The sequence below is a fragment of the Sciurus vulgaris genome (assembly GCF_902686455.1).
Source record: "Sciurus vulgaris genome assembly, chromosome: 7".
Classification (NCBI taxonomy): Eukaryota; Metazoa; Chordata; class Mammalia; order Rodentia; family Sciuridae; genus Sciurus; species Sciurus vulgaris.
Window position 1 is genome coordinate 127,263,694 of NC_136467.1, and position 20,784 is coordinate 127,284,477.

Sequence of the window (20,784 nt, forward strand, 5' to 3'; positions counted from 1 at the left end):
TCAGCAACTTAGAAAGGCCCTAAGAAACTTAGTGAGACCCTGTCTCAAAATAAAAACACAAAAATGGGGGCTGGGAATGTGGCTCAGTCCTTAAGCATCCCTGGATTCAGTCACTGGAAAAGAAAAAAAAAAAAAAAAAAAAAAAAAAAGCCCATTTCTCTCCTCCCCAAAAATTCACTAGGCTCCCAGCTTCCCCTGGCATGTGCCTCTGGTTCTCTACTCCAAGGAGTACTGTGGGAGTAGGGGCCAGGAGTATCAGGTTAGGACGGGAGGGAGCTGAAAGCCATATAAATAAAATAAAAACAATCACTGTTCTAGACTCCAAGATCTCATGTTCACCTGCCTCACTTGAGTACTGGCCAGCCAGGGTCAGGGACAGAGCTGGGTCCTAGGGCATTCCTGTCTCTGCTACATGGTACTTTCTACGCTCCACCTCATCCTTTCAAAGTCAGGCAAGAACCTTTCTTCCAGACGGCAAAGAAAGGAAAGACTCTGCCAGAGAAAGAGGCAGTGAAGGTGAAGATGGGCACCTGGGTGTCTGCGTCTAGGAGGGTCACGCGCCCCGCCTCATAGTCCAGGGTGACGTCCACGCAGTGAGGGATGTCGCTCAGCGGCAGGTCGGTCCCCGGGGAAGTGCTGGCCCAGCACTGCTGGTGCGAGATGATCACGGCCCAGACGCCCTCCTGGGCGCTCAGACCCATCTCCCCTTTTCTTTTCACTTCTTCGGCGGCCACCCCCACTGTGCAGCCGCCTCCGTCGCCCAGCTGCACTTCCACCTGCCAGCGGTGGAGTCCCGAGCAGAAGCCCGGAGAGCCCAGCACCACCGGCAAACCATCGAAGCGCAGGGGGCTATCCGGCAGGTTCCGCTTCTTCCGCGTATACCTCACTGACTTTCTGTCCTCTGAGAGGACCAGGCTTGCACTGGCGGTCTGAGGGTCCAGAGTGACGTCCACTAGAGGAAGGAGAGCGCAGACATCAACAGAAATGGCAGCAACCAGAAAGGTCCCAAGAGCAGGAAACTGGCCTTGTGCAACCTGACATGGGTCTGCTTCTCTGAATCTCAGTTTCTGCTTCTGTTCCCTAAGGACAGACGATTGCAACTTCTTGATCTAAATGGCAAGCAGTGCTGGCTTCTCCAAGAGCAGTGACTTGGCCGGCAACAGCAGCATAGCCTGGGATTTGTCAGACACAGAATCTTGGGCCTAATCCCAGGCCAACTAAGCCAGAATCTGTTTTAACAAGATCCTTACCTGATTTTTCTACACATTAGAAAAACCACTGACATATTTCAGAATGACACAATGTTTGTGGAAATAATTTTTAAATTAAGCACCAACTTAAAAGTAAATGCTATAGCCAGGCATGGCAGTGCATGCCTGTAATCCCAGCAATATGGGAAGCTGGGGCAGAAGGATCACAAATTGGAGGCCAGCCTCAGCAACTTCGTGAGACCCTGTCTCAATAAATAAAACTAGGGGGCTGGGTATGTGACTCAGTAGAAGAGCACCCCGGATTCAATTCTATTGCTCCCCCCACCCACACCCACACAAAAGGAAGTGTTATCTTGTGAAAATTTGTACAATATTGTTCAAACCTATGGAGAATCTAGCACAATGCCAGGCAAAAATCAAGGACTTGTTAGGAATTTTGAATAAATAATATCCAAACAAGTAATTAACATTAACTGAACACTTATTATGTACCACGGATTATGTTTAGCTCTTTGAATGTATTAATTCATTTAATCCTCACAGCTCTTTATGGGGTAGACATTTTATAGAAGAACTGTAGGGTGAGGAGGCTTGATAATCTGCCCAGCACCTTACAGCTTGCAAGAGTCAGAATAGAAAACCCAAGCAATCAGGCTCCAGAATGCACGCATTTAATTGTTCTCTTTGCTGCCCAGGATGAAAGGATAAAAGAAGAATGGCTTCCCAACCCCTTAGCTGTTTACCTGAATCTGTCTCCAGATGATGCACCAAGTTTTCTGAGGGAAGCAGAAATAAAAGATCTGTGACTTAATGTTTCTTAAAGGCACTCCCAGAGCAGGCTGTCCTGGCCACAATGTCAGCATGGGGACCAGAGAAGGCTCTGCTTCTGCTGTGGTCTAATGAAAGAGAAGCAGCCTCACCTTCCTGGACTCCCAGCCCAGTGCCTGTCCTCAAGGAGAGGAGGAGATACTCTGGGGGATGACTCCTATGAATAGAGTGGGGTCACTATGGGAAGCTTTGGGAGGGAAAACACTTAAGACAGATTTTAAAGGTAGGAAAAAATAGAGATGGGTGGAAGGCAGAAGGGTAACTAATAGGAGTGGGGGAAGCTTCCCAACTTCCCTTTACCTGAAAATTTCTTCATCATCTCTGGGAGGGCAAGTATTTTCCTGTGAATGTCACGAATCTTCTTGACAAGATCAGAAGAAATGGCCTCTGGACTCACAAAAGTCTTCATCTCACACCTGCAGACAACTTGGTAACTGATTAGGTCCACATTCCAAAAATTGGATGACACTAACCAAATGGGACTACAATTGGACTAAAAAATGGTCTTAGTGACTGTAGTGGATAATTAGATTGAGTATAATTTCCTCTACCTTTGTTAGAGAAAAGTACAGTTACTAATGCAACAGGCCCTTCAGGTAGACTTTAAAGAAACTAATGGTTACTATGCTTTAAGAATTGGAGAGTTGGTCCTCTAGGAGACTGTTTGAAACAATCGGCCTCTAGAGGGCAGTGCAGTGCCTCTTGAAAACCAGCCTTAAATTATTCTTTCTTTTTTTTTAGTACCTGGGATTGAATCCAGGCACACTTAACCACTGAGCGACATCCCCAGCCCTTTTTATTTTTTTACAATGAGACAGAGTCTCATTAGGTTGTTTAGGGCCTTGCAAAGTTGCTGAGTCTGGCTTCAAATGTGATCCTCCTACTTCAGCCTCCCAAGCCACTGGGATTATAGTCATGCACCACCATGCCTGGTGTAAATTATTCTTTCTAGTTTGTGTGCTGATCTTTAAAACAGTGAAAGGGACTAGGAAGGAAAAATAAAGGAGATGAGGGCTGGGACTGTAGCTCAGCGGTAGAGCACTATACCTAGTATGCACTGAGGCCCTGGGATCAATTCCTAGTACCTAAAAAAAATAAAAAAGAAAAGAAATAAAGGAAATGAAAGAAAGTACATATTGCAGTAGAAAACCCCTGATTCTGGTCGTAGTGAAGCCCTTATTAGTCACTGGCTGTGTGACCTTGCACAAACATTTTAACTGCCGTGAGCCTCAGCTTCTGTATCAGACCAGAAGATCAATAGTGACCTTCGAGATCTCAGACTCTGACACTCTTTGAAAGCATGTTTAGAGACACTTCCAGATTCATGGACATGTGGATTTATCCCTGTCCCCCTGCCTGCCAAAGAATGGGTGCACATCATATGACAAGTGTTCCCTAGTCTTTGAGTCTTAGTGAGGATTGTTGATGTAGCAGCAGAGCGGAAAGGAAGGAACAAGCATTTACAATGACTTTCAGCACCTGGTGGCCGTCCCGTTTTGGTAGCACTGAAACACTGAAGGAAGCAGGAGACATGGATCTGGGAAAATTAAGGAATGAACAGGCTAGTCTCCCCAGCTTCCATGCTTATCGTAGCCTACAGAAAATACCTTCTCTTTGAGTACTACTAATAGTGTGGATTAAAGATGTTCCTAGATCAACCTAAAAACATGATTAGTATTTATAACTCCACTGCAAGGAGAAAAAATAGATTCCCAATACCAGCCCATCAGTTCAAAAGTGAACCTTTAGAAAACAAAACTTCGGGGAGTTTGAACTTGGTGTGTGAGTGAGTGGCCCTTTTGTCTGTCAGTGCTTTTGCCTTTCTGGGTGGTTATCCAGAGGGAGGACGTGGGTGGCAGTGTCTCAGGGATGCATATGAAGGAGCTGGGACTGGGGAGTCTACCCTACCTGCTCTGGTTGACTCTGACATCCTACAAAAAAAAAAAAAAAAAAAAAGACAAGAACATGCATTTAGTTATCACATATCATTCCCATCAAGGACTCTACCTCCTTTCTTCCTTAAAATATCAGCTCAAACACATTTCCCCCCATGAGTTGTGTCTACTTATTACCTACTCATTAAACTGTCCTGTTACCTCATTTTCCCTTGCTAATGTGGACTCTGCAGCCAGTATTTTGTTCTAATTTCTCTGTTTCAGTCTTACAGGGTAAGTTCTGCCTCCAAAGATAAGAGCTGGTGGAGAGCAGGGACCAGCCTTGAGTTCTCATCTGGACCTGATAGGAGACAGGATCATGATAATCACAATAGGCCCCATTTTTGGAATTCTCCCTGTGTATCAGGGCCCATGTAGAGTGTTTTACATGAAATTTTTCTTATAATGTTTGCAACAGTCCTACAAAGGAGGTGCTATTATTATTCCCATGCATAGAGGTTAAGAGACTCCTCTAGTGATACAACTAGAAGAGCCAACATTCAAACTCAGGGCTGTCTGAACCCATAGCTCTTGACAAGACTACAGTGTAGCCTTGGGCAAGTTGCTAGACTCTCTGGGCTAGAGGAACTAGATAAGCGTGTGTCCCTCCCATTAGAGATAATTTCCACTTCCCTTTTTGCCTCTCTCCACATGTTCCAGCTTACAACATGGTGCCCCCTTCCTGTGGAATCCCTCTGATCTCCCAAGAGGTGGTGGGGTGTCTCTCACTTGTAGAAGCTCACTTGCTGGCTGCTGACACTTCTCCTCCAGCTCCTTGACCTGGACTCCAAGCCGGGTAACCTCCTCAGAGACCTTTGTGACGTACTCATCTCTCTCCTTCCAGATCTGCTGCTCTAGCTCCCTCAGCCTGGCCAGCAGGAGATGCCGCTGGTCCTCCAGCTCCTGCTGTAGTCTCTTGAAAGTTGTTTCTACTTGTTGTTTCTTGTTTTCAATCTGAGTCTGTCAGGGAGAGAAAGATGGGCATGGTTAGGGAGGGGTTCACAGAGCCAGCTCCTGGAAGGATTATTGATGTACTTATTACTGAGAGGAAAAGGGAGTAAGGAGCTCTAAGATTCAGTACTCCAAATAAAACTAAGGTAAGTTCATAGGTGTCAGGATAAACTTACCAATGATGACAGCTATGCTGTTGTCGTAGCTAGAGATTCTAATAATGATGCCACATTGTGCTCTCAGAGCCACATGGAGCTTTTCAAAGGGCCTTCCACATCCACAATGCCATCTTAACTCTACTGCACTTTTTTTTAGAGTTAGGTGAAGATGATTATGGTAATTTCTTAGAGAATAATTGAGGCAAAAGGAAGTTGTGATTAGAGTCAACACAGGTTGGTGGAGGAGTATGTGACCCTGGTTTTAGCCACTGAATTCACCATCTACAGGGCATGCTTTGATGGGAGTCAAGATCTAGAGACATCTTTATTGGTCCATCTCCTTGGTCAAGGGACTAGCAATTCCCACACTGGATTTTCTCCTTGCTAACTTTGTAGCATGGATGAAGAGGTGTGAGGAAGCCAGATAGAGCCCCACCATTAGCTGACTGTCATCAGGGTCATTCTTGTGTCAGAACTAGAATCCAGACATACATCTTTGGATCCCAAGTCTCCCATCTGACGTTAGTGTTTTCAACCAGACACACTTCAGTCAAAGAGTAAAGGACTAAGAGTTAAGAGACTCAGGTTTTTGTCATTTCATCATGAACCTGGGCTTTGCCATGTAGCCTTGTGAGCATCACTTTTCTGGAACTTAGTTTTTCACTCTGTAAGAAATGGATAAAAATGGATCTTGGAGCTGGGTGCTGGCACATGCCTGGAATTCCAGCAATTCATGAGGCTGAGGCAGGAGGATTGCAAGTTCAAGATCAGCCTTGGCAACTTAGTTCTGACTAAGTCAAAATAAAAAAATATTCATATTTTTAAAAATATTTTTATATGTATATATTATGTGTATTCTATATACATATTATATTTATATATATTCACCTGTTTCAAAATAAAATGGTCTGGGGATGTAGCTTAGTGGTCGAGCACCTCTGGGTTCAATTCCAGTACCACACATATACATATAAAAAGGATTGCAGAGTTAGAGGATATCGGAACCACATCTAGCTCTGATGTTCTGAGATGTTCTGAGATTCCAAGTGCCTTTGTGTGTAGCAGCAGAAATGTAAATAAGAACAGTTTACCAGGTTCTTTCTGGCCAGGCAACAGATACCAGACAACAAACTTCCCAAGTCAGTTAAGAAAAGTCCCAGATGAAAAGGTGGCAAGTGGCTTAGGCTTTACCAGAAGCATGTGGAGCTTCTGATCTTCTCTACACTTTATGTCTTCAATCTTGTCCCTTTCTGTGCTCAGAGATTCCAGACGACTTTTGAGACGATCCTGTGGGAAGAAGAAAGGGCAGAGAGAGGTGGCTGCATTAATAATTCAACTCACAAATATTAATTGTCTATCACATTCTGGGCACAATGCAGAGTGCTGAGGGATATGAAGGTGATAAAGGTCCAGTTTTGTCTCTGAAAGGATCACCACCTAAGGCAGGATTTGGTTGCAAGTAATATGTAGACAGACAAATGTAGTAGTCAGGCATGCACATGGGGGGATGGGCACACAGAGGACAAGCTCTGCCTGTAGGTCTAAGGGAAGGCTTTAGAAAGCAGACCCCACCCCATTCCCTTCACCCAAAACAGGACACCCTCCTACCCAAACTGGCCAAGGTGAAGCCAGGCTTCTTACCCTGTAGGGCTGAATGGCCTCCTCCAGTACCCCCACAGTGTGGGCTTGGTGGGAGGGACCCTCCCGGCAGAACACACAGAGGAACTCTGAATCGTTCTTGCAGAAGAAGTAGATCTTCTCACCGTGCTCCTGGCAGTATGTCTCCCCCACAGGGCCCAGAGGCACAGGGTCCATGAAGGTCTCTGTCTGCTCCTCCTCCTCCTGGCACAGCGGGCAGAGCAGGACTCTGCCGGAGGGCTGGGCCCCCATTTGGGCACGCGCAGAGAGGCAGAGGCTGCAGAAGGTGTGTCCACAGGCGGCGGTCACTGCATCCTGAAGGGGCCCCGCACAGGCGGGACAGGTAGCCCCCTCATGGACCACCTGCAGGGAGGGGGTGGAAGGCATCACGGTGCCTTCCCCAGCCCGTCCACACTGGCCTCTGCCTCGAGTCACACAAATTTCCTTTACCTGAAATTGAGTCACTTTTAAATGCGTCACCAAAGGAAAGGAACACAAAGCTGACCGAGAAAGGCAGGAATGTCAGCACCGAGAAGCCACCTGACCCCGCCTCTGTGCTCCTCAAAACCCTTGGCCACCACCCATCAGCTAAATGGGTCCAAACTCCAGGGCATCTTGAACTATCGAGAGGTGGCCAGGTGAGCTGGAGAGTTCTCCACACCTCTGTCATGTTCTAGTTCCTGGACTGGGGAGAAGAGCTCCTCATGGTGTCACATCTGGGGTTTCCTGGAATCCCTTGATCACAGTGGGGTGGAACCCACAGTGGGGTGGAGAGAACTGGGGAGGAGCCACTTCCTGTCTGATTGGCAGGTGGGAGCCATAAACTTCTGACTGTGAGGTGTGTCTGCAGCATCAAAGTCCAGGTTGGAGTGGGAGGTGATTGACTTCTAGAGACTCTGGGGGACTCTGTTTAGAGGTTCTCCTCCTCTGCTCTTCTTTCTTTACCTCACCTCATTTGCCATGCTGATTTTTCCTATACTTATAAATCCCCCACTGCCGTGGACCACCATCTCCATTGGAGTTTGGTTAACCCTGGATTTTATTTTATGTTTTAACTGCAGGTAGAAAAAGACAAGAAACCATAAAGCAAATGATTTGTTGATAAAAAAAAAAAAAAAATAGAGGGCTGGGGAGATAGCTCAGTCGGTAGAGTGCTTGCCTTGCATGCACAAGGCCCTGGGTTTGATCCCCAGTACCCAAAAAAAAAAAAAAAAAAAAAAGAAAAAAAACGTAGAAAACTCAATTAGTCAAAGAGATAAACAGATTCCACTCTATTTATCTAGGGTTTACTATTTTCACATTATTAGACCCAATTCTAATAACCACCCTTTGGGGCAGATGTCATTACTTTCATTTTCAGAGAAGATGTAAACAGAAAGGTAAACTCACCTCTGAAGCTCACAGAACTTGACAGCCACTGGCTGGGGACAATCTAAGTCTCCAGGCCTCTTCTGTGCTTTTCCTGCACTTTAAGCCAAGACAAAGATCAAGAAGCCTGGAGTCTTTCTCTGCTCACCTGCATCTACAGATTAACCAGGCCCCCTTCCATTCTCGCCTGAATGATCAGCCCAGCACCTTGTTTCCCCCTTCTCCCTCCAGCTATTTTGTATATCACCCCCACCCTCCACCCCTATCAAGAGTGCAGTCCTGGAGCTACATTGTCAAATATGTGAGCTACAGGCCACACGTGGCCACTGAGCATTGAAATGTGTGCATAAAATGCATGCTGAATTTAAAAGACTTAGCATAAATAAAAGGAAATTAAAATATCTCATTAATAATGTTTTATGTAGCTGGGCATGGTGGTGCACACCTGTAATCAATTAGCTCAGGGAGCTGAGGTAGGAAGATCAAAGCCAGCTTCAGCAACTTGATGACACCCTAAGCAATTTAGAGAGACCCTGTCTCTAAATAAAACATTTAAAAAAGGGTTAGGGATGTGGCTCAGTGGTTAAGTGCCTTGGGTTCAATCCCTGGAACTACTATTACTACTGCTACTATTACTAATCATCATCATCATCATCATGTTTCATACAGATTACATGTTGAAGTCATAATATTTTGGAAATAGTGGGTCAAATAAAATATATCATTAAAATTACTTTTTTTTGTTTACCCTTTAAAAGGCTACTAGAACATTTTAAGTTGCATACGTGAACAAATAAAAAAATCATCTTTCATTATAGTAAATAAATAAATTGCATATGTGGCTTGTACTGTATTTTTATTGGACAATATTGCTCAGAAGACACACAGCTCTGCCTTCAAATCTTGGTCACTTCCTACTTGTTGACCTATGGCAAGCTGAGGGAACCTGGCTAAGCCTTGGTTTTCTAATTTACACAAAGGAAAGCCTAATAGTACCAGCGTTATAGAGCAGATAGGTGAACTAAATAAATGATGGGTTTAAAGTGCTTTTATCAGTGTAAGGTGTGTAGTCATGGTACAGAAAGGCTGGTCATGACTATTTTTCTTTCTCCTCCCCCATGCAGGATGCATTTTGAACTCATTTGAAACCTCTGGAAACCAGTTGGGACACCACCAAGTATACCCCAGCACAGGCCCTTATCTGAGTCCCCACACTCCCCTCCCTGCTGACTGTCAAGCCCTGGGATGGCCGATACCGCCAATCTCCCTGGAGGCAGTTGGTCATATTGCAGGGAGGCAGGGGTGGCATCATCACTCTGGTACCCAGTCTCCCTCTTGTCCCCAAAAGAAGACTGATTTCTTTCCGTAACTGACAGCTGAGATGCCAACATGCTCCTACTGCGAGGGTCTCTGGATTGACAGAAAGCAACGGCAAACCCCAGGTCATGATCATTGGTCCAGACAGTAACTGAGGCCATCTCTGGAATGCTGTGAGCCCTCTTCCTCCCCTCCTCTGCCATTTCTCCATTTCTTCTATTGGCAGGTGTGTGTCTGTTCCCAAGCAGGAAAAGGAACCCTGGCACCAGAGATGCAAGTGGGTGCCTTGTCTGAGTGTGCATGACTATGTCTGTGTCTGTTGTGTGCACATGTGAGTGTGTGAGTGTGCACCCTGTGACCTTGCTGCTCTCCCAGTCCCTCCAACCTAAACCAAGCAGAGAGAGTGACCTTGAGGAGTGCACAGGGCCAGCAGCACCAGCATGGCCTCAGCTGCCTCTGTGACCAGCCTGGTAGATGAGGTCAACTGCCCCATCTGCCAAGGCACTCTGAGGGAGCCTGTCACCATCGACTGTGGCCACAACTTCTGCCGGGGCTGCCTCACTCGCTACTGTGAGATCCCAGGCTCAGAATCCGAGGAGTCCCTCACCTGCCCACTCTGCAAAGAGCCTTTCCGTCCAGGGAGCTTCCGGCCTAACTGGCAGCTGGCCAATGTGGTGGAGAACATCGAGCGCCTCAAGCTGGTGGCCACGCTGGGTCCAGAGGAGGAGGATGTCTGCCAGGAGCATGGAGAGAAGGTCTACTTCTTCTGCGAGGATGATGAGGCGCAGTTGTGTGTGGTGTGCCGTGAAGCCGGGGAGCATGGGGCCCACACTGTACGCTTCTTGGAGGACGCTGCTGGTCCTTATCGGGTAGGAAAGGGGACCCAGAGTGGGCTCAAGTTGGACTGGATCATGAGAAGCAGAGCAGAGTTGTAGATTATTTGGACCACCCTGAATCCAAATTCTTTCTCCCTTCTTATATGGTCACCCAGGCAGTAAAACCAGGCACAGAACATCACAGGTTTATCATTTAGAGAGTATATTATATTGTTTATTTGTAGTCCACAGACCATAGGACCTCAGTAAGTTCTTATTGAATGAATGAGTGACCAAAATGTGAGTGTATGTGTCTCATGCTTGTATTTGAGGAAATGATCACACAGTGTGTGTGTGTGTACTAATGTTCACAAGGGGGAATAGTGTGTTTAGGTGTGGGTCTGAGTATGTATTCAAGTATGTAAGTGTAATTTTTTGTGTTTGTGAATAAATTAGTTTGTATATGTAGTTTGGATAGATATATGTGGTATATGATTTTATCTCTTAAACGAGTGTGTGCTGGTTTTCGTTGTTTATATAGTGTTTTAGTACAACTGAGTGTATGTGTGGCTACCTTAATTAGTTAATTAGCACTTGATGGTGAGAAATCTGTATGTATTTGTGAACATACATATATGGGCATTTATGTGTGTGTACCTGTTCTTAAGTCCATCCTAGAATAAGCAGTTTTAAAACAATTCATCAGTTACTTCTGCATTTACACGTTTCTTCTCCCTTCTGTAATCATACCTAGATAATTGATTCTAGTAAAAGAGAGCATTGTTATTTGCACATGTTCCCTTTGGGATATGTCAGAAAGTTGGGACAATTTCAGTGAATATCAGCTTCAAGTATATCAGAACAGATCCTAGAAAGCACTTACCAAGCTAAGCATGGTGGCACATGTCTGTAATCCCAGTGACTGGGGTGACTGAAGCAGGAAAATTACAAGTTTGAGGCCAGTGTGGGCAACTTAGCAAGACCCTATCTTAAGTAAAAAATAAAAAGGGCTTGGAGTGGCTGGGAGTATAGCTCAGTGGTAGACTGCCCCAGGGTTCAATCTTCAGTACAGAGGAAGCGGGAGAAAGAAGGAAAGAAAGAAAGAAAGAAAGAAAGGGAGGGAGGGAGGGAGGGAGAGAGAGAGAGAGAAAGAGAGAGAGAGAGAGAGAGAGAGAGAGAGAGAGAGAGACCACTTACCAGATGCAAAAGAAAGTGGATGTTTAACCAGAAGAAAAGGGAAAACCAACTCATAGCCTTTAATAGCACAGGAGGAAGGGGGAAAGTCCAAATCAAAATTCTTGGAACACAAAGCAAGAGGAACAAAACCCAAAGAGTGTAAGCCGTCAAGGTGATGATGACTCAGGCATTGTCAACCAAGAGACAGACTCCTTTCTTGGGGCACTTCATTCCCAGAGGCAGAGGATTGGATGAGATGACACCCTTTAATAAATCATTTTTTCCATATTAGCATTTTGTGCTCCTTCTCCCCCAGGAACAAATACAAAAGTGTCTTATGAATCTAAGAAAAGAGAGAGAGGAGATTCAAGAAATACAATCAAGAGAAAATAAAAGGATACAAGTCCTCCTGGTAAGTGATCACCCTTTCCCAGTTCCCTCCCCTTCCTCAGTGTCCAGAGTTTCCCTGAAATCAAGTATAGGGCTTTAAGGTCATTCTGAGTCTGAATCCTGGCACTGACAATTAACTGTATGAGTTCAAGCAACTCTCTACCTTCAGTTCACTTACCTGTAAAATAGAGATTTAAAATACCACCTCATTGAATTACTGCAAGGATAAGTGAGATCATGACTGTAAAATAGCTTAGTGTGTGCTTCCTACAAGACAAGAGGTCAGGTGTCCCCTCCACCTCCTCTGAGCCCCATCCCTTTTAGAAGCTCCTACAGATGGTGCTGAGGCAGTGCTGGACTGTCCAGCTCCCAGAAATGGAATGGCAGGTGGAAAGGAAACCATGCTGCAGTTCCCTCCAGATCTGTCTAGGGACCAGGGAGATGGCAGGGATGCTGAGGGCTATGATTTTACCACCAAACCTTGGAGGGCATGGATCTGGGCCAAGAGGGAGGTAGGACCAAGTAAGAAAAAGAAGAAAACAGATGAGGAGGAAAGGGAGGAGATGATGGAAGAGGTGATGTGAAGAAGAAAATGTCCAACTTGGCTCTTGTCCTGCCTCCTCAGACTCAGGTGGCCACCAAGAGACAACAGGTGATTTCTGAGTTTGCACATCTGAGCCAGTTCCTGGAGGAACAGCGGAGCATCCTCTTAGAGCAACTGGAGAGGCTAGATGGGGACATCTTGAAGCAACAGGAAGAGTTTGATTCTCTGGTTGCTGGAGAGATCTGCCGGTTTAGTGCCCTGATTGAAGAGCTGGAGGAGAAGAGCGAGAGACCGGCAAGGGAGCTCCTGACGGTGAGGCCTGGGCCCCACCCACCATGCTCTCTGTGACCCTGGTTTGCCTTGTCTCAGCCAGACTTCCTTCACTCAGGCATCTCTGCATCCCAGATGGAAAATGAGTCACAGGACTAGAGATCCTAATTATAGACTGTGCTTCACCAAGTGCTCCCTGGTCACTGTGCTCTCTGGTCTCTATCTCTCCATCCCATCATTCCTCAAAGAGCAAAGATACTACCTTTACCATATCACAGGGCTTCTGTGAGGATCCAACAGTAAAATGGAAGTGGAAATGGCACTCCAAAAAGTTCCAAATACTATGCAAACAAATGTCTGTTGTTATTTCTTTAAAACTTGAATTCCCCTTCCACCTGCCAGAAAATTCTTACTGGTCTATTTCACCATCTCAAACTGGAGGAGAGATATTGGGGACCCAACAAGGAATCATAAAGGTAGCATGATTTAGGGGGTTGCACTAGGGACTGAGAAACAGAAGGCCTGGGAATGGAATTTATTCACCTTTGCCTCTAAATATCAGGGACAGGTCCCCTCACCTGTATCGAGTATGTAAGTGTAATTTTTTGTGTTTGTGAATAAATTAGGTTGTATATGTCTATATAATACAGGGGTTGGGCTCTGAGCCTCAAAGCCTGGTGAATCCTAAAGCTCTGGAACTCTTTGGATCTGGTGTTCTTTTTCCTAATAGGTCTAGAAAAGGGTATTTTGTCTTTTGTGTTCATCAGAAAAGTAGTAAAGAAAAGCTGGAAACTAAATCCTTCTCCCCAACCCCCGCCTTTCTCTTTCCCCTAGGATATCAGAAGTACTCTAATAAGGTAAGCAATAGTTTCTCTTTCCTTTTTCCACATAAATACATACATATAGCTGGGTGTAGTGGTGCACACCTGTAATCCCAGCAACTCAGGAGCCTGAGGCAAGAGGATGGAAAATTCGAGGTCAGCCTGGGCAACTTTGCAACACCTTGTCTCAAAATAATAGAGCACTTGCCTGGCAGGTATGTGGCCCTCTGTTCAACACCCAGCACTGCAAATTAATTAATTAATTAAAGGACTGGAAATGTAACTCAGCGGTCAGGCACCCCTGGGTTAAATCCTCAGTGCCATAAATAAATAAATACACACACATACACCACACACCTAGTTGTCGCCATACAAAGATACAAAATTCTCACAGTAAGGGTGTACATTCACATGTAGGCTTCCACATGTCAAAATACATTCACATTTACAGCTGTAGAGGCACACCCTTGGATAGCAGTGCTGTCTGTCCTAGAGGATGTCTGTGGGAACTGGTGTCTCCAAGCCATGTTAGAAGATGCCCATCTGACTCCCAGACCCTGTCATTTCTGTGTCCTAGATGTGAAACCAGAAAGTGCCGGAAACCAGAGGCTGTGTCTCCTGAGCTGGGCCAGAGGATTCGGGACTTCCCTCAGCAGGCCCTCCCACTGCAGAAGGAGATGAAGAAGTTCCTGGGTAAGAGGGCCCCAGGCCGCCATACAGGTGGGCATGAAGCCTGGGTTCGGAATTGGTCTTCATGTTCCAGTGCCAAATGGTTGTGAATTTTGGTGAGGTTTATTCCCTTTCAGTGCCTTTATTTCCTTATTTGCAGATTTTTGATAAAATCTGCCTCTTGGGATGATGTAACAAGAAAGAGAGATAATAAAGGTGAAGATCTCTGGGAAAAAGTTTCAACTGATTTGAAAAATACTTTAACGAAACTAATCAGTTGGCATTAAGTAACATAAAAGAGAATGACAATCATCTATCATTCCCAATCATTTAAAAATTCACAGCAGCATTTGTAATAACATAAGTGTTGGATGATAAACATTGTTAATTTTTCATAACCTGTGACAGTGGTTATCTTTATTCTGTAGTTGCTGACTCACCCCTCCCTCCCTTTCACTTTCCTTCTGTTAATATAGTTCTCAGAGCTGGGCTGCCCCTAGGGCAACTGTGCCCCACCCTTTTCTGGAACAGGGAGTAGTGGTAGGAAAGGGTGAGGAGAGTTTGAGAGTCCGGAAGGAAATGTAGCTATCTGCACCACCCCCCATTATGACATCATAAATGATGACCCATCCACAAAAATGTCATCCTGGAAGAACTTTCCCTATAAATCTACTTCCTACAAGCATTCCTAGTGACCTGGCAGTAAAGGAAATTTTACTCTAACCAAGGTTGACCTTTCACTATTCCCAAATTTATTTCTAATCAGGACAGAAAATAAATCTACCTACTTATCTAGCAGATGTTTTTGAGCATTTTTTATGTGCTAGGCTCTGTGGATACAAAGTGAGCAAAGCAGATATAGCCCTTGCCCACTCAGACATAGGGCAGTGAGTCTCAAAGTCGGGCTCCTGGTCAACAGCAACAGTATCTTTATCCCCTTGGGAACTTGTTAGAAATACAATTTTGTAGCCTACACCAGAGCATGGGAATCTGAATCAGGTGTGTGTTAGCAAGTGCTCCAGGTAATTCCAATGCAAGCTCAAATTTAGAACCACTGGCCTCAAGGATTCTAAATTCTATTCTTCTCTTTGTCCCTTCCCTCTTTTGGACCTGTTTCCTCATCACTGGGTGTTCTGTGGTTTCAAAAATAATAAAATCTCATCTTGTTTTATTTCTTCTTTACAGAAAAACTCTGCTTTGAGTTGGATTATGAGCCAGGTAAGCAGTCTGCATCAGGTTGGAGATCCTGAAAAGGATGAATAATCTTGCAGGGTTCTATACTGAGCACTACAATAATCATATATGTAATCACATACATCATATATATATATATATATATATATATATATATATATATATATGCTTATGTATTCCTTATACATATTTGTGTGTATACACACACAGGGTCAGCCCTGCATATCTATGGGTTCTATATCCATTGATTCAACCAACCTCAGATGGAAATATTCAGAAAAAAATTACATTTGTACTAAATTTGGCCAGACTTTTCTTGTCATTATTCCCTAAAAATACAGTATAACATATTTACATAGCATTTACATCTTTTTGTGTATTATAAGTAATCTAGAAATGATTTAAAGCATATAGGAAGATATGTGTATGTAAACACTATACCATTCTATATAAGGAACTTAAGCATCTGAAGATTGGGGTCCCCATGGGGAGTTCTAGAACCAATATGTATATATATAATGGAAAGGATAGGGGCACATGTATTATTCATGAAGCTCACATTCCGATCTGCACATGTTGAGTGGATATAAAGATTAAATTGGAATAGGATAGGCCTATTAGGGAAGCCTTTTTGCATGAGGGGGACTTTGGTCTGGATTTATAATCACGTTCTCAGAGAGCTGCTCCCTCTCAGGTGTCATTTCATTGATGACAGTTTGAAAGAGGGCAGGGTTGTCCCCATCTATCAGCTAAAGACACTGTAGAGGAGGAGTCATGGAGTTGTTGGGATAGCTCCCTAACCCGTGGATAGATCTGAATTTATGGGGTTTCCTCAATGTATGGATACTAAAAATAAAAATTTGAAGGATTCTGCCAAAGTTTTTGATGTTAAAAAGTGGCCATCAGAGTCTGGCAGTTTGGAACAACTGAGGCAGGTGAATAACCCAAGGCTGACTCAGAGAGCCTGCTGGCAGCAAAAGCATGCAAAGGAGTCACCATGCCCTGGAGAGAGAGCAGGGGAGAAATCATGAAGCTGGGACCCAGGGGAGAAAAGTCTCTGCCTCTGAGATGGAGACAGGAGGAGGGGCAGCTGTGTGTATCAGCAGCAAAAAGTCCAGCAGGCAGGCCCTTCTTGCAGCCCAGCAGGACAGGAACCAAACAAGGCCTATAGCACCCTCTGAGGCTCCTCAGAGTAATCCCCTGGGCATGGTGTTAAGATGCAGACTCCCAGAGTCTATTTTTAACAAGTTCCCAGGTGATATGCAGGCTGCTGGTCCCTAGAGGTGTTATAACACTATAAAGTGGGTGCAAAGAGGAGTTTTCAGGCTGTCCTTGAAGGTCATAGCATGTTTTCTGATACCTTTTTCTTTTTTGGTTTTTCCCATAGCTCATATCTCTCTAGACCCCCAGACTTCCCACCCTAAGCTCCTCTTGTCTGAAGACTACAAACGGGCTCGGTTCTCCTACAAATGGCAGAATTCACCAGAAAGCCCCCAGCGTTTTGACCGGGCCACTTGTGTCCTGGCCCACAGTGGCTTCACAGGTGGGAGACACACGTGGGTGGTAAACGTGGACTTGGCCCATGGGGGCAGCTGCACCGTGGGTGTGGTGAGTGAGGACGTTCGGCGAAAGGGGGAGCTGCGGCTGCGTCCAGAAGAAGGTGTGTGGGCTCTGAGGCTGGCCTGGGGCTTTGTCTCTGCTCTGGCCTCCTTCCCCACAAGACTGGCCCTGGAGGAGCAGCTCCGGCAGGTGCGGGTATCTCTTGACTACGAGGTGGGCTGGGTGACCTTCGCCAATGCTGTCACCCATGAGCATATCTACACATTCACTGCCTCCTTCACTGGGAAGGTCTTTCCCTTCTTTGGGCTCTGGGGCCGAGGGTCCAGTTTCTCTCTGAGCTACTGAGAGAGTGAAGTTACCTTCCTCCAAAGACAAGACTCAAATCAAGCACATGTGAACTTGATCCCTGACTGGGTCATCTGAAAGAATTGGAATAGAAATGGCTTCTTTAGATGTGATGGAAAGAGACAATGGTAAGATGAACTTTAATACAGTGATCAAGGTTTTCCCCAAATGCCCAGCAGACGGTCTGGGTGTCTGGGAACTCCATTGCTACCAGCTCTCCTCACCACCATCAATCACAGAAATAGAGAAAGAGCACTGGATTTGGAGTCAGAAGACCTCGGTTCATGACCAAGCCTAGTAACCAACCAATTGTATAATTTCAAGCAGGACCCTCACCTCTCTCCATCTTGTCTTCTTAACAAAAAAAGTTAGAGTTCATTTATTCATATTTTCAAGGAACATTTATTGTGTGCCAACTATGAACTGAACAGTGTAGGTAGCCCTGGCTATTCAAAAATAAAAATTAAAAAAAAAACAAAAACAAACAAACAAACAAACAAAACCTCATCTTGGATCTGAAGGATCTCTGGGAAGACACAGAGACATAAAGAGTATATTTTGGCATAGTTTAGTGGCTTCTGTGACAGGGGTCCAACTTGGGCATCATGGAAGCTCAAAGGAGAATCAGGGATAGCTTTCTGAAAGGAGTGGGTGTAAAGGAGGCATGTGTTGAGTGAGGAACAAAGGGGAAGAAGCACCTTAGGAAATGGGGACAGCAAAGAACTGGGCGGATGGGCTGTGACCCAGGGGGTGCTGGTCATCTCCATGTCCTCATGAGCAGACATGCACCACCCCGACCCAACACCGTTCACCACCCACTCCTCCTGGTGGTGTCACTTTGAGTGAGACGAAGATACAGGGCCTTAGGGAAAAGATGACAGGGAGGCTTACCATAAGCCGTAACATGAAGACCACACTCATCCCCTGGGAGAAACCTTGTTCCTAATCAAGGTGAGGTCAAGAAATGAGATGATGGAAGAGAAAGAGTCACAAAGAGCTCAGCTGTGGGAGCAGAAATGGCACCATCTGCAAGCCTGTGTTAGATAAAAGAATCCCAGGCGAAGGTCAGAGGATGAACTGAGGGCCTAAGTCCCTCATCCAAGAGAGCTGAGGCTGCTCTAGGGATAGACAAAAAGTTACATATGAAGGATGGAGTGGAAGAGGGGAGATCAGGGATATGAAGATGAGCCGATTTGGAGTAGAGAGGTCTGTGGGAGACAGGAAGACAGGTGGAGGGGCTGTGATCATGCTGGGTCTGGTAAGCCCCTTTCTAGTACAGATATGGGCACCAACAAATGTCTGCCTAGAATTTGGAAAGTGATATCTGTCATCCCAAGGTGGGATTGATCCTATGCATCATGAAAATATTTTTTTAACTGCACTGAGTGATGATCATTTATTTTCTGATTCTTGGTGTGGCATTTTATTCTGCTCACACATGCCCTGTACTGACAGTCTCTTTAACATTATGTCTGTTTACCCTGCCCTTACATAAACTTTAGTTCCTTTCATCTTCTGATTTGGTCCTCCATGAGAAGGTGAACCACCAGGGTGCCACCGCAAAGGAAGAGGGCACCACAGTTAGGCCCAGTCTTAAAATTCCCCTGAGAAGTTCATCCTCTGAGGAGCAGGTAGAAAAGTCATGGTGATCAGGAGCCAGGGGTCTGAGGGGATCAAATGACTTTTTCTGAGAGCGTTCAGTATTTCACACCAAATGTTGTATATTCCCAAAATAACGACGTACCTATATAATGATAAAACATATCCACACCCCCAAGCCTGGCATTCCACTAGAAAGTGGATTGTATTTTTTTGTTTGTTTCTATTGGTTATTGCTGGACCTTTAAAAATGATAATGAAGCTGGGCGAAGTGGTACACGCCTGTAATCCCAGAGGCTTGGGAGGCTGAGGCAGGAGGATCACCTCAAAGCCAGCCTCAGCAACTCAGCAAGATCCTGTCTCTAAACAAAATATAAAAAAGGTCTGGGGATGTGACTCAATGGTTAAGAGTGCCCCTGGGTTCAATCCCTGTTATCAAAAATAAATAAATAAATAAAAATAAGATGAGTCTACTTTAGTATGTGTAAATGAAGATCCAAGCCTGCCAGAGGGCTTCACAACTATGTCACTTAATCTTGGTAACTCTGTGAGTTACCCCTTTTGAAGTTAAGAAACCAAGGTCTAGTGAGTTTTGGTTATTTGCTCGGCCAACATCATACAGCCAGGATTTTAACCTATATCTGATTCAAGAGCTCTTAACTACTAGGCTGCACTGCCTCATTCAAAAGTAGATGCCTGGGGATCCTGGTGAATATTTTAATGTTGGCTATGCTCCATACCTGGGTAACTTGGATTCGGGGGGGCGGGGAGGGGGGAAGGTTTTTATTTCTTAAACTGGGGAATAAAACTGCTGGTGAGTGAAAATACTCATGCTGACCTATCAGTACCTGCTCCTCCTATCAGTACTTGCTTTTGGAGGAAGTAGATAGATCCTAAAACACAATAACCTCACAATAAAGCAGTTCAATGAACTTCCATGCTCTTCTTGCTGGATTCAGACGCTGGGTTCCCTCCCCAGGACACCAGTGTCGACCACTTGACATTCACAGGTTTATCCCTGATTTTTTTTCACAGTTTGCAACACAGAAGCTCTTTCTATTGCAAAGAAAGAAGACCCACTCCAATTAGTTCAGATAACAGGAAAGTTTATTATAAGAACAGACATCAAAATAAGGAAAATGAGATTTTCCACCATTACTCAGGCCTCAAGAGAAACTACTGCAGGGGTCCGGGTATGGAGGACACTGCCAATTCTCATAGGAAGAAATAGAAATTTGAAAAATACTGATAAATAACAACAAACACAGCTCATTTTGGCCAGATGCCATAATAAATATTTTATATATTAACTCGTTTAATCCTCACATCGACTCTATGAGGTAGGTATTATTAGTAAGATCCTATTTTGTACAAGAGAGAACTGAGAGGTGGAGGCTGAGTATGGTCCCAAATCAACTGACAGTGAGCAGCAACCCAAGCATTGGAAATCAGGGGGTTTGGCTCCCAGGCCTGTGCTCCTGGCCATCATGTGATTATGTGTTATATGCCCAAGAAATGTTAGGAAAGAGGGTTCAGGTCCAAGGAAGTATAGAGACAGGACCATCCTGTGATCACTCAGCAACATGGGTTGTGCTCTCAGTATCTGCTGTGTGGTAGCTCTGCTGCTGTCTGCAGTGGTCTCCCTGCCAACTAATAATACTGTTATCACAGATGCCTTTTGAATTCCCAGGAGAACCTGATGGTTTCAGTTAATCACCACGGTCCCTCTTTGACAAATTTTTTCTCAACAGGCCACCCCATAGACTCAATTGGTCAACCACCTGCTGGACAGATACCCTTTCCTGGCCCAATCATCTATGGTCCCATTGGAACAGGGCAGAGGTCCTGGCAGGCACCTGCGCCGCTGACCTCTCTCTCTAGTTTCAGTCTCCTCCCACTCCTGGTGGGGATACTTCTAGACAGATTCTCTCTGTGACACTAACCCAATGGAGGATTCAGGGGTTGTTAGCTATCCCTTCAGGGGTCTTCTTTCCTT

The 20,784-nt window shown here is 45.1% G+C and overlaps 2 protein-coding genes across 2 annotated transcripts; one reads left to right on the forward strand and one right to left on the reverse strand.

Annotated features, from left to right (window-relative positions):
- Positions 1 to 168: 168 nt before the first annotated feature.
- On the reverse strand, positions 169 to 7,126 carry TRIM15 (tripartite motif containing 15). The gene is made up of 7 exons (XM_079148857.1): positions 6,724 to 7,126; positions 6,274 to 6,369; positions 4,703 to 4,933; positions 3,948 to 3,970; positions 2,340 to 2,455; positions 1,955 to 1,987; positions 169 to 952 (listed from the first exon to the last, which is right to left on the reverse strand). Exons 1-7 carry the CDS (start codon positions 7,105 to 7,107, stop codon positions 435 to 437), a joined length of 1,401 nt encoding a protein of 466 aa, XP_079004983.1. The 5' UTR covers positions 7,108 to 7,126; the 3' UTR covers positions 169 to 434.
- Positions 7,127 to 9,421: 2,295 nt separating this feature from the next.
- Positions 9,422 to 17,519, forward strand: TRIM10 (tripartite motif containing 10). Its single transcript, XM_079148236.1, has 7 exons — positions 9,422 to 10,274; positions 11,713 to 11,808; positions 12,412 to 12,642; positions 13,435 to 13,457; positions 13,999 to 14,114; positions 15,276 to 15,308; positions 16,672 to 17,519. Exons 1-7 carry the CDS (start codon positions 9,846 to 9,848, stop codon positions 17,187 to 17,189), a joined length of 1,446 nt encoding a protein of 481 aa, XP_079004362.1. The 5' UTR covers positions 9,422 to 9,845; the 3' UTR covers positions 17,190 to 17,519.
- The last annotated feature ends 3,265 nt before the right edge of the window (positions 17,520 to 20,784 follow it).

Excerpts from the sequence above, each read along its gene's own strand:
- TRIM15 (XM_079148857.1), bottom strand. The coding sequence starts at position 7,107 with ATGCCTTCCACCCCCTCCCTGCAGGTGGTCCATGAGGGGGCTACCTGT. Across the intron at positions 6,370-6,723 it reads AGGCCATTCAGCCCTACAGG|GATCGTCTCAAAAGTCGTCT; the intron begins GTAAGAAGCCTG and ends TTCTTCCCACAG. Across the intron at positions 4,934-6,273 it reads AGAAGCTCCACATGCTTCTG|ACTCAGATTGAAAACAAGAA; the intron begins GTAAAGCCTAAG and ends TCTCCCTGACAG.
- TRIM10 (XM_079148236.1), top strand. The coding sequence starts at position 9,846 with ATGGCCTCAGCTGCCTCTGTGACCAGCCTGGTAGATGAGGTCAACTGC. Across the intron at positions 10,275-11,712 it reads ACGCTGCTGGTCCTTATCGG|GAACAAATACAAAAGTGTCT; the intron begins GTAGGAAAGGGG and ends CTTCTCCCCCAG. Across the intron at positions 14,115-15,275 it reads GGAGATGAAGAAGTTCCTGG|AAAAACTCTGCTTTGAGTTG; the intron begins GTAAGAGGGCCC and ends TCTTCTTTACAG.